Source organism: Oncorhynchus tshawytscha, linkage group LG14 (genome assembly GCF_018296145.1).
Source record: "Oncorhynchus tshawytscha isolate Ot180627B linkage group LG14, Otsh_v2.0, whole genome shotgun sequence".
NCBI lineage: Eukaryota > Metazoa > Chordata > Actinopteri > Salmoniformes > Salmonidae > Oncorhynchus > Oncorhynchus tshawytscha.
The window spans coordinates 41,857,081-41,870,893 of record NC_056442.1 but is presented as its reverse complement, the minus strand read 5'-3'; the positions used below and the strand labels follow the sequence as shown (position 1 = coordinate 41,870,893).

General features: G+C 44.1%; 1 protein-coding gene across 1 annotated transcript in view; it reads left to right on the top strand.

Annotated features, from left to right (window-relative positions):
• The window catches only part of LOC112267223 (serine/threonine-protein kinase NLK), an 84,526-nt gene that overhangs the window by 55,901 nt on the left and 14,812 nt on the right, over positions 1 to 13,813 (top strand). Inside the window, exons 4-7 of the mRNA XM_024445444.2 lie at positions 2,364 to 2,470; positions 2,629 to 2,714; positions 4,059 to 4,268; positions 5,141 to 5,242. Coding sequence (XP_024301212.2) covers positions 2,364 to 2,470; positions 2,629 to 2,714; positions 4,059 to 4,268; positions 5,141 to 5,242 — 505 coding nt within the window. The remainder of the gene's footprint in view (positions 1 to 2,363; positions 2,471 to 2,628; positions 2,715 to 4,058; positions 4,269 to 5,140; positions 5,243 to 13,813) is intronic.

Here is a 13,813-nt window from a genome sequence, read left to right as displayed (position 1 = left end):
ATCCTTATGTACATATTCTTTATCCCCTTACACTGTGTATAAGACAGTAGTTTTTTTTGGAATTGTTAGTTAGATTACTTGCTCGTTATTACTGCATTGTCGGAACTAGAAGCACAAGCATTTCGCTACACTCGCATTAACATCTGCTAACCATGTGTATGTGACAAATAAAATTTGATTTGATTTGATTTGAGGGTCGCTGTCCTGCTGGAAGGTGAGCACTCTGGAGCAGGTTTTCATAAGGATCTCTCTGTACTTTGCTCCGTTCATCTTTCTCTCGATCCTGACTAGTCTCCCAGTCCCTGCCACTGAAAAACATCCCCACAGCATGATGCTGCCATCACTATGCTTCACCATAGGGATGGTGCCAGATTTCCTCCAGACGTGACTCTTGGCATTCAGGCCAAAGAGTTCAATCTTGGTTTCATCAGACCAGAGAATCTTGTTTCTCATGGTATGAGAATCCTTTAGGTACCTTTTGGCAAACTCCAAGTAGGCTGTTGTGCCTTTTACCGAGGAGTGGCATATGTCTGGCACTCTACCATAAAGGCCTTATTTCTGGAGTGCTGCAGAAATGGTTGTCCTTCTCCCATCTCCACAGAGGAACTCTGGAGCTCTGTCAAAGTGACCATCAGGTTCTTGGTCACTTCCCTGACCAAGGCCCTTCTCCCTTGATTGCTTAGTCTGACCAGGCGGCCAGCTTTAGGAAGAGTCCTGGTGGTTCCAAACTTCCATTTAAGAATGATGGAGGCCACTGTGTTCTTGGGGACCTTCAATGCAGAAATCTTTTGGTACCCTTCCCCAGATCTGTGCCTCGACACAATCCTGTCTCGGAGCTCTACAGACAATTCCTTCTACCTCATGACTTGGTTTTTGTTCTGACATGCACTGTTAACTGTGGGACCTTTTATATAGACAGGTGTATGCCTTTCCAAATCCTGTCCAATCAATTGAATGTACCGCAGGTGGACTCCAAGTTGTAGAAACATCAAGGATGATCAATGGAAACAGGATGCACCTGAGCTCAATTATTGAGTCTCATAGCAAAGGGTTTGAATACTTATGTAAATACGGTATTTCCATTTTTTATTTTTAATACATTTTTTACATTTTCCAAAGAACAGTTTTTGCTTTGTTATTATGGGGCATTGTGTGAAGATTGCTGAGGAACATTTTATATTTATCCATTTTAGAAAAAGTCTTTCATAACAATGTGGAAAAAGGGAAGGGCTCTGAATAGTTACCGAATGCACTGAAATTGTGTATGTCTGTAATGTCTATGTTATTGTTTTAAAATGTATGTAAATTGTAAAGTGTTTCTGTAATGTATTTTTCGTTATGTGTCAGACCCCAGGAGGTCTAGCTGTCGCCATTGGCGTCAGCTAACAAAAAATGGCTGTAAAAGAGTGGGAGTTGTTGAGCAGCTGACATGGGGGGTCTGCAGGGAGGTGAGGACCCAACGGAGCACAAGGCACCCAGTGTCCTCAGCCTTCTCCAACTGGCTGCGGCTGTGTGTGAGTGTGTTTCAGGCGTGTGCACGAGCGGGTATGTAGCCTCAACCTTCCTGGTGTGGTGTGTGTGCACGGCCTTTTCTGTTCCTCTTCTGATTTCATGCCACAAGTAGCTTAATTCCATCTTTATTGATGAAGTGTGTGTGTGTGTGTGTGTGTGTGTGTGTGTGTGTGTGTGCGCGCGCACTTTTGTTAGAAGCCCCTGCCTGAGCTGTGGAGGATCGATGAATCAGTGTCGCACACTCGGCTCTAATCATTCTCACTCTCTCTCTCACACACACACACACACACACACACAAACGGCTGGGCTGGGATGCCTGTGTGCTCTGGGAGTTGGCCTGTGTGCTCTGGGAGTTGGCCTGCCTGCTGACAGTGCTAGATGGCAGGATTAAGTTGTTTCTATCAGAGACGTTTCTATGCGCTGTGGTTCAGGTATGCCACGTGTAATGTATTATGTGTCTACCCTGCCAGAATGACTGAGGAGGGAGAGCAAAACAGGGCTGCCTGAATGTCTTTCCCAGGAGAGTGTGAAAGGGGCAGAAAGAAAGGAAATAGAGACCCCACCATAGAGGTCTATTAAAACTCACAGCAGGAGCCCATTGAGACAATGGATCGATACCGTACTGCTGCTACTTGCAGAGGAATTGGAACAACCTCTGTCAGTAACATCCATTTAGGTTGGCAACATTTTATGTAGGTTAGAATGTAACAGAACAGACACTGTGAATAGTCTTTCCTCTACCCATTCCCACTTACTTCCATTAACCCCTCTTCACTACCTAGCTAGCTCTTCTCTGCAGAATATTTGTGTAGTCTTTGTGGTGTTGTTTTCCTTGACCACTCCTCGTCCAGCTATGTGGTGACAGAACTGATGCAGAGTGACCTCCATAAGATCATCGTGTCACCTCAACCCCTCAGCTCAGACCACGTCAAAGTGTTTCTCTATCAGATCCTCCGAGGTAAGACCTCTCCGACACGCTCACACACTCCCAGATCACATTGCAAACATTAAAACGTGATATTCACACACATATCAGTTTGAATCGTCATGATAAAAAACAGGGTGGGACCTTCACACAAGGAACTGAATCCTTCCCGGCATGTGTTTTGTCTGTAGGACTGAAGTACCTGCACTCAGCTGGCATCCTACATCGAGACATCAAACCTGGCAACCTCCTGGTCAACAGCAACTGTGTGCTTAAGGTCGATCTACTGTCCTCTACTATCTAACATCTGAATCCTCCTGTGATGACATGTATTACTCAACTGAGATCTACACTATGATATTTATGAGGTCAACTTGGGGTTGGAATCTGCTCTGTGGAAGTACAGTATCTGAAATGCGCACGCACACACACACACACACACACACATTCCTGACTCCTGCTCTCACTTGCTGTCTGGCGCCCAGAGTCTCTGTAGCCTGTGTTACTGGGGGTCTGACGCCCCAGTGGGATATCTACAATACATGATGCTGGGCTCCTGATACCTAAATCTTCATCCTGGGGTCTAGTAATGGAGGCCCTGCCTGGGCTTATTCTACCCTTAGCTCCCCCTCCTCCCTCACAGACAACTGGGAGGGGTGCTAGTCCACGGGTGGGGGAGAGAGAGCGAGAGAAAGTGAGGAGAGGGTGGAGGACAGTGATTCTCTGGCTGACTCTGGAGAACAGATTGTCTCTAGCAGACATTTACTAATTTAGCTCCTAATTCTAATTTGCAAAAAACCTTCCCTACACATTCTGGGCTATTTTCAGAAAACCCCATCCCTGCCTGCCTCTGTGAGGCTCCCTGTGAGGCTCCCATATGATTGGGTGCTGTCTGCCCGCCCATGATATCGCTGTGTTCCTTCTCTACCAAGTCTGCCATTTTTTTAGAGATGCAGTCATTTAATTTCTGATAAATATCCCCTTCCAAAAATCTCCCTCAGCAGCATCAGCTACTCAAGCAGTTTGATTTAGTTGTGTACAAGCTGGTGGGGAGCAATCGTCTGGAGTAATGTGACCCGTAGCAGTGCGACACTAATGTGGCTCCCCAATCCTTCACTTCCTGTCATTCTGACCAGAATGTATACTTAGCTAACAGAGCAACAAAAAGAAATTGAGAGGGGGGCGTGACAGAAGTGTGTTCCTGTAGGGACACCATAGAAGAGGTTGGTAAATCAACTTCAGTGAGTGTTTTCATTGGAAAATATAATTAGTTATGTGCCATGCATTTCTGAAAAAGCTGCTCATCCCTTGAAGAGTTTGGGGGGAAAAGAGATGAGGGAACAAAGAAATTTCGGAGCAGCTCGTTAGTCCATTTATGAACAATCCAAGTATTCCTTTCTTTTGTGTCTTTAGACATATCAGACATTGTTCTCATTCAGTTATTTAACAATTGACTCAGAACAGTCACAGTAAGCTGCCAAATAATAAATAGTGTATCTTACAAGAAGCTGCATGCATCTGAACCTTGAGTTAGGTTGGGTTGGGAGGACTAGTCTATTTGTATATTGGTATTGATGGATGTATTAATGTGAACATGTTCTCTGCCTTCATCCCTCTCCAGATCTGTGACTTTGGGCTGGCGCGGGTGGAGGAGCTTGACGAGTCTCGTCACATGACTCAGGAGGTGGTGACCCAGTATTACCGTGCGCCAGAGATCCTCATGGGCAGCCACCATTACTCCAACGCCATCGACATTTGGTCTATAGGATGCATCTTCGCCGAGCTACTGGGCCGACGCATCCTGTTCCAGGCACAAAGCCCCATCCAGCAGGTAACCAATACTGTAAACACTGGGGACATGTTGATCTGACATGGAATACTTGCTGATCTAGTATTCAGTGCAGAGCATTTCTGAGCTTATTTTATAAGAAAAAAAGGTATTCGCTATCCTTAGTTGTGTTAGTCTGTAGACTTCACTGAGCACTTTCAGCTTGAGCAGAGCTTTCAGAGATCAAGTTTGTATTTGAAAACAGAACAGAGTTTCCTTGAATCTTTAGTGTCCGTGTCTCTCCAGACCTTAGGCTCTGGTCCTGCCTCATTTACATCCCTTTCAGAAAAGACATGTTGCCCCCCGATTGGCACAGAGGTCTAAGGCACTGTTTTCGCATTGCTAGAGGCGTCACTACAGACCTGGGTTCGAACCCAGGCTGTGTCCCAGCCGACCTCATGGGTCTCCCGGTCGCGGAGGCGCAAAATTGGCCCAGTGTTGTTCGGGTTAGGGGAGGGTTTGGCCAGGGGGGCATTGCGCTCTAGCGACTTCTTGTGGTGGGCCAGGCAGGGTAAAAAAACTAAAATACAGATGACATGTTGAGTTAGCTGGGGAGGGATGAATGCAGTTTTATGTCTCAGCACACACTACTCCCTTTCACTTCTGATATCGACACAAATGGCTCATGTCTAAAATGACATGTGTTTACAGATACTGTAGGTTCACAATACACTGCAAAATTGTATTCTGGAGCAATACGTCAGTACACAAAATACATACAGTACAGATCCCTGGAGTCATTTACTTAGCCTGCCTCTCTCAACTACTTTGCCTTTACTGCATATGTGCCATAGCGTGTGTTTGTGTGAGTACGTTCATGCATGCATGTCTCAAGTACAGTAACATATGCTGCATGGTGTTCTTCTGTGTTGAAGCTGGATCTGATCACGGACCTGCTGGGAACTCCATCTCTGGAGGCCATGAGGACGGCGTGTGAGGGAGCCAGGGCCCACATCCTCAGAGGACCACACAAACAGGTAGGGACACATATGAGCGGTGTATGTTTTCTGGAGCAGGACAGCAGATGAGTCTCCTGAGCAAGGTTTTCAGAAGTCCTAAAAATTACAGGAGTCAGTGATGAATGGTCCTCTTGGACAGAAAGATGGTGTTTTGTTGAGGTTTTGTTCCACCTCTTTGTTTCATTGACTTTTGTATTGACTCTAGTTATTTAAAGAACATAGGTTTCACACCTTACCGGGAAAAGATCCAGCTGTTTGTGTTTGTGTTAGGGCTGACCCCAATTAGTCGACTGGTCGATTGTTTGGTTGATAGGCTGTTGTTCAACCAATATTTTGTTAGTCGAGCAGTAGCAACTGTATGTATGTATGCATGCATGTACGTACAGTTGAAGTGGGAAGTTTACATACACCTTAGCCAAATGCATTTAAACTCAGTTTTTCACAATTCCTGACATTTAATCCTAGTAAAAATACCCTGTCTTAGGGCAGTTAGGATCACCACTTTATTTTAAGAATGTGAAATGTCAGAATAATAGTGATATAATTATTTATTTCAGCTTTTATTTCTTTCATCACATTCCAAGTGGGTCAGAAGTTTACAAAACACTAAATTATTATTTGGTAGCATTGCCTTTAAATGGTGTAACTTGGGTCAAACATTTCAGGTAGCTTCCCACAATAGGTTGGGAGAATTTTGGCCCATTCCTCCTGACAGAGCTGGTGTAACTGAGTCAGGTTTGTAGGCCTCCTTGCTCGCACACGCTTTGTCAGTTCTGCCCAGACATTTTCTATAGGATTGAGGTCAGGGCTTTGTGATGGCCACTCCAATACCTTGACTTTGTTGTCCTTAAGCCATTTTGCCACAACTTTGGAAGTATGCTTGGGGTCATTGTCCATTTGGAAGACCCATTTGCGACCAAGCTTTAACTTCCTGACTAATGTCTTGAAATGTTGCTTCAATATATCCATCTAATTTTCCATCCTCTATTTTGTAGAGTGCATCGGTCCCTCTTGCAGCAAAGCACCCCCACAACATGATGCTGCCACCCCCGAGCTTCACGGTTGGGATAGTGTTTCCTCGGCTTGCAAGCCTCCCCCTTTTTCCTCCAAACATAAGAAGTATCATTATGGCCAAACAGCTCTTTTTGTTTCATCAGACCAGAGGACATTTCTCCAAAAAAGTACGATTGTTGTCCCCATGTGCAGTTTCAAACCGTAGTCAGGCATTTTCATGGCGGATTTACAGCAGTGGCTTCTTCCTTGCTGAGCGGCCTTTCAGGTTATGTTGATATAGGACTTGTTTTACTGTGGATGTAGATACTTTGGTACCTGTTTCCTCCAGCATCTTGAAGGTCCTTTGCTGTTGTTCTGGGATTGATTTGCACTTTTCGCACCAAAGTACGTTCATCTCTAGGAGACAGAACGCGTCTCCTTTCTGAGCGGTATGACGGCTGCGTGGTCCCATGGTGTATATACTTGCGTACTATTGGTTCTACAGATGAACTTTGTACCTTCAGGCATTTGGAAATTGCTCCCAAGGATGAACCAGACTTGTGGAGGTCTACAAATTTTTTTCTGAGGTCTTGGCTGATTTCTTTTGATTTCCCCATGTTGTCAAGCAAAGAGGCACTGAGTTTGAAGATAGGCCTTGAAATACATCCACAGGTACACCTCCAATTGACTCAAATGATGTCAATTAGCCTATCAGAAGCTTCTAAAGCTATGACAATTTTCTGAAATTTTCCAAGCTGTTTAAAGGCACAGTCATCTTAGTGTATATAAACTTCTGACCCACTGGAATTGTGATACAGTGAATTATAAGAGAAATAATCTGTCTGTAAACAATTGTGGAAAAATGAATTGTGTCATGCACAAAGTAGATGTCCTAACCGACTTGCCAAAACTATAGTTTGTTAACAAGAAATTTGTGCAGTGGTTGAAAAACGAGTTTTAATGACTCCAACCTAAGTATTTGTAAACTTCCATCTTCAACTATGTATGTGTGTGTATATATTTTTGTATGTGTGTGTGTGTGTGTGTGTGTATATATATATATATATACAGTGGGGGGAAAAAGTATTTGGTCAGCCACCAATTGTGCAAGTTCTCCCACTTAAAAAGATGAGAGGCCTGTAATTTTCATCATAGGTACACTTCAACTATGACAGACAAAATGAGAGAAAAAAAATCCAGAAAATCACATTGTAAGATTTTTAATGAATTTATTTGCAAATTATGGTGGAAAATAAGTATTTGGTCACCTACAAACAAGCAAGATTTCTGGCTCTCACAGACCTGTAACTTCTTCTTTAAGAAGCTCCTCTGTCCTCTACTCGTTACCTGTATTAATGGCACCTGTTTGAACTTGTTATCAGTATAAAAGACACCTGTCCACAACCTCAAACAGTCACACTCCAAACTCCACTATGGCCACGACCAAAGAGCTGTCAAAGGACACCAGAAACAAAATTGTAGACCTGCTATGCCAATTGTGCGCCGCCCCACGGACCTCCCGGTCGCGGCCGGTTATGACAGAGCATGGGCGCGAACCCAGAGTCTCTGGTGGCACAGCTGGCGCTGCAGTACAGCGCCCTTAACCACTGCGCGCTGGTGGTTCCTTTTAACATGAGTCTTCAATTTTCCCAGGTAAGAAGTTTTAGGTTGTAGTTATAATAGGAATTATAGGACCATTTGTCTCTATACCATTTGTATTTCATTAACCTTTGACTTTTGGATGTTCTTATAGGCACTTTAGTATTGCCAATGTAACAGTATAGCTTCCGTCCCTCAACTCGCTCGAACCAGGAACACATCGACAACAGCCACCCTCGAAGCAGCAATACCCATGCAGAGCAAGGGGAACAACCACTCCAAGTCTCAGAGCGAGTGACGTTTGAAACGCTATTAGCGCGCCCGCTAACTAGCTAGCCATTTCACTTCAGTTACACCAGCCTAATCTCGGGAGTTGATATGCTTGAAGTCATAAACAGCTCAATGCTTGAAGAGCTGCTGGCAAAACGCACAGAAGTGCTGTTTGAATGAATGCTTACGAGCCTGCTGGTGCCTACCACCGCTCACTGCTCTATCAAATCATAGACTTAATTATAACATAATAACACCCAGAAATACGAGCCTTAGGTCATTAATATGGTCGAATATCATCTCGAAAACAAGACGTTTATTCTTTCAGTGAAATACGGAACCGTTCCATATTTTATCTAACAGGTGGCATCCATAAGTCTAAATATTCCTGTTACATTGCACAACCTTCAATATTATGTCATAATTACGTAAAATTCTGGCAAATTAGGCGGCCCAAACTGTTGCATATACACTGACTCTGTGTGTAATGAACGCAAGAGAAGTGGGGCAATTTCACCTGGTTAATTTTGCCTGTTAACCCGTCCAACGATTGTGCTTTTTTTCACAAATGCGCTTTTGTTAAGTCAACCCCCAGCGTTGCATCGATTATATGCAACACAGGACACGCTAGATAAACGAGTAATATCATCAACCATGTGTAGTTATAACTAGTGATTATGATTGATTGTTTTTTATAAGATAAGTTTAATGCTAGCTAGCAACTTACCTTGGCTTCTACTGCATTCGCGTAACAGGCAGGCTCCTCGTGGAGTACAATGAGAGGCAGGTGGTTGTAGCGGTGGGCTAGTTAACTGTACGGCTGCAAGATTGGATCCCCCGAGCTGACAATGTAAAAATCTGTCGTTCTGCCCCTGAACAAGGCAGTTAACCCACAGTTCCTAGGCCGTCATTGAAAATAAGAATGTGTTCTTAACTGACTTGACTAGTTAAATAAAAGGTATTAAAAAAAAATACAAAAATATTTTTTAAATCGGCGCCCAAAAATACAGATTTCCGATTGTTATGAAAACTTGAAATCGGCCCTAATTAATCGGCCATTCCGATTAATCGGTTGACCCCTAGTATTGACTGACCTTCATGCCTTAAAGTAATGATGCTTATTTGAGCTGTTCTTGCCATAATATGGACTTGGTCTTATACCAACCCTACCTTATCACAACACAACTTATGGGCTCAAATGCATTAAGAAGGAAAGAAATTCCACAAATGAACTTTTAACAAGGCACACCTTTTAATTAAATGAATGCATTCCAGGTAGGACTACCTCATAGTTACCGCTGTCATCAAAGCAAAGCGTGGCTACTTTGAAGAATCTCAAATCTATTTTGATATGTTTAACACTTTTTTGGTTACTACATAATTCCATATGTGTTATTTCATAGTTTTGATGTCCACTATTATTCTACAATGTAGAAAATAGTCCAAATTAAGAAAAACACTTGAATGAATAGGTGTGTCCACACTTTTGGCTGGTACTGTATATATTTGTGCCCATCTCAGGGAACCTCGAGTAAAAGCCTCGACTAAAAGTCAATTTTATATAATATTCTGTATGAGGATCAGGAGCTCAGGGGCCCCCGAGTGGCGCAGCAGTCTAAGGCACTGCAGGCTGTGTCACAACCGGCTGCGACCGGGAGACCCACAGGCCGGTGCACAATTGACCCAGCATCGTCCGGGTTAGGGGAGGGTTTGGCTTGGGGGGGGGAGGGCTCATTGCGCTCTAGCGACTTCATGTGACGGGCCGGGCACCTGCAGGCTGACTCTGGTTGTCAGTTGAACAGTGTTTCCTCAGTCACATTGGTGCGGCTGGCTTCCGGGTTAAGCGGGTTGGTTTTAAGAACCGCGGTTAGGCTGGACGCATGACTATCTGGCTCTCTCGACCTTCGCCTCGGCCGAGCCCGTTGGGGAGTTGCAGAAATGAGACAAGATCGCAATTGGATATCACAAAATTGGGGAGAAAAAGGGGGCAAATACACAAAAAATAATAATAACAATTAAAAGAGGAACACTAGCTCAAACAGTAGAACATTTGAGGTGTCTGTACTCAGCTCTGGTGAGCTCCGGCCCAAGTCAAGCACTGCTTCTTATCCCTTTCGCAAGTAGCCTACAGCTGTGTCTGTCCCAAGCTCACTGGCGCGGGAAACTCTGAGGGCCCTGAATATTTTATCCAATGCTACAAGTTCGCTAGCGCAAGCTTCTGACTGGACCCAAGTTAATAGTTGATACAATGATTCAAGTTCATTGCAGACAAGCCAAGCTTAGCCAATGTGATTTATAGGATATTTATTTTTATCAGGATATTTTCTACCTGCAGGCTGCAGTTTTTATTTGTTGGCTTTATGTAGGCTTTTTTTACATAGTTGGCAATGGGAATAGAAGTTTAGGTTTGTATCATTTTCATTTAGATAGTATTTTGATTAACCACATGACAATGATTTTGAGATATGAAGACATTATTATAAATAAATTAAAATGTTCCACGGAAATCTGCATATGAAAACCATAACGGGCACGCAGATCAGTAGAAATTGTGAAATAAATTGCCATTCCACATGAGAAAGGTTGCCGACTCCCCGTGTAGCCTATTACCGGCAACTTCAGAAGAGCAATGGCAGAATCTGTGAAAGCCAGCAGGAGCGGGAGGAGAATGGTTGGGTCATGTACATTTTTCCCCCTCTGGTTATCTAGATATCTGGCTCTCTCTTGTGTCTTATTTCAACAGTCAGCTTAAAGTATCAGACAAGCTCAATGCGTATATAGTTGATTTTATTAAAACACATATGGCTTATGGAAAAATACACGTTTAAACATTTTGACCAATCAATTGGTTGAAAGAACTGATTACTTTCGGTCACCAAGATTTGTCTTGTCGGGGAAAGCCCTGGTGTGTGTGAGTGTGATCCTACAGTCCTCTGGAGCTCATGTCTTCATTACTAAGGCTTGACAGATTTGTGTAAGTGGGTCGGGTCTCTGTGAAAGTATTGACATAGCCAGTAACCAGCCAATGGTTGATTGGTATTGGGTGTGTGTTCTGTGCGTCTTCCATGTCTGATTTGGGCAGATGGTATCCTGCAGGGAACAGGAACTACAGAGCAAGCACTGTGGCTTTGCCCCCTGCCTCCCATCGACCCACACGCCAGGCCACTCTTATACCTCCTTGCCATCTCCCTACTGTGTGTGTGTGTGTGTGTGTGTGTGTGTGTGTGTGTACAAGCACACGGCCACCACCCACCCCCACCATCACTGTAAGCAAACGCTGACATTTGGATGACCTTGTCACTCGACGCTCCCTCCCATGTGTGTGTCTCCTGCAGGCTAGGCAATGCGTGGAGCAGGATGTTTTAATCATTTCTATCGACTGACGTTTAGATTACAGACCTGGGGCCGGTAGGGACAGCATAGGGAGAGGAGGGAGGGGTAGGGGAGTGATGGGGGATGTGGGTGTGTGGGTTGGAGGATGGTGGTGGGGTCTGAGCCAAAAGGGATCATGTTTCCTGCCACCAGTGCAGTCCCAGGACACATTGTGCCATCTTGCGGTTGAAGTTGGGGGGGGGGGGCTTGACGGTAGTCTGAAAAAGTGTATGACGCTCACAGAAATGCAGTGGTAGGAAATATATTAACATCTGGGGTTAATCTTACACCCCCAACAACCATGCTGGTCCTCTACTTGCAGGGTGGCTGTTCATCTGAACCCCCTCTCCCTGATTCTCACAATTCTATATGTATTACGATTCGATACTGTGTATTTATTGTGATTTGATGTTGCAAAAATATTGCTCACCATATGTCTGCTGCAGTGTGACGAGAGAGTAATGAAAACAAATTGGCTCTCTATTTAAAAGAATATGAGGAACAAGCTTTGAGTTTTGGTGGAGGTACAGCAAACTAGCACAAAAATAATATTGTGATATTGTCAAAACAATATGATACAGTATATCATCAAAAATAATATCCTGTAATGTAACTGGATTTTTTTCCCCCCATTACTACCAACCATGCTCTACCTGCTGGGTGGCTGTTCAGTGGCTGATTTGCATCTTTCTGTGGATGATTATTCACAAGTTGACCTCATTCAGTACATAACATCTCTGTAAAAGCCCTGGTTTTAGCTGTTCCTTCAGGTGCAAGTTCAAAGCTTACAAGATGCAGCCAGAGGTCAACACACTCTTGGAGTTTTTGTGGAGAGTTTGGGGAGCTACGTATTCACGTAAGAGGATGGGCTCTGTGAAGATAAGAGAGGTGGAGAGAATGAAGCATCACAGAGAGCCCCTGCCCTCTACTCATCCCCCCCATTCTTTTCCCTCTGGAGGAAGTGAAGGACCTGCGAGAGGAGGATGAGAGGGCAGAGGAGAGGGTGAGAGGTTGACCAAGGAGCTTTGAAGAGGGAATCTAGGGGTTCCTTTTTACGCAATGGGGGTCTGGGGTTTTGGAGCTTGGCAGGGAAGGATGGGGGGGGGGAGAGAGAGAGAGAAGTGAAACATGGCAGGAGGAGGAGCGAGTGCCATTTTTAAAGACAAGGTTTTCCGAGCTGCATCAGCAACGTCATTATATCTGTTTGTTCTCCCAGACAGCGAGAACGTCCACAGAGAAGTACAGGCACTCGGGCTGCTTCTCACTAACCTAATGTAGATTCCTCTCCTCTTCTTCTCACTAACCTAATGTTGTCAGCGATTGGGTGCAGAGATGTAGCGGAGTTTTGAGGTTTTGAGCAACACAATGGAGTTTCCTCAAAAAGTCAAGCAAAAATTCCAAATAGGAACATACATACACACTAGCACATACAACAACCACTAAAGACACCAACAATCACGAACAGAACAGAAATGTATGCCAGAGGATTAAATAAGGAACATGATATGGGAATTGAAACCAGGTGTGTGTAATACAGACAAAACAAAACGAAACTGAAACATGGATCGGTGGTGACTAGAAAGCCGGTGACGTCGATCGCCGAACACCACCCGAACAAGGAGAGTGGCCGACTTCGGCGGAAGTCGTGACAAATGTAGATTTCTCTCCTTCTCACTAACGTAATGTGGAACTAAACTAATGTAGATTTCTCTTCATCTCACTAGTGTAATGTAGAACTAACCTAATGTAGAATCTCTCCTTCTCACTAACCTAATGTAGATTTCTCTCCTTCTCACTAACCTAATGTAGAACTAACCTAATGTAGATTTCTCTCCTCTCCTTCTCACTAACCTAATGTAGAACTAACCTAATGTAGATTCTTCTCCTCTCCTTCTCACTAACCTAATGTAGATTTCTCTCCTTCTCACTAACCTAATGTAGAACTAACCTAATGTAGATTCCTCTCTTCTCCTTCTCACTAACCTAATATAGATTTCTCTCCTTCTCACTAGCCCAATGTAGAACTAACCTAATGTAGATTCCTCTCCTCTCCTTCCCACTAACCTAATGGAGCTCCCTCTCCTCTCGTGTCCTATCTGCTTCGCACTACTGTAATGGCGCTTCCTCTCCTTCTCACTACTCCAATGAAGCTTCCTCTCCTTCTCACTACTCTAATGAAACTTCCTCTCCTTCTCACTACTCTAATGAAACTTCCTCTCCTTCTCACTACTCTAATGGAGCTTCCTCTCCTTCTCACTACTCTAATGAAGCTTCCTCTCCTTCTCATTACTCTAATGAAGCTTCCTCTCCTTCTCATTACTCTAATGAAGCTTCCTCTCCTTCTCACTACTCTAA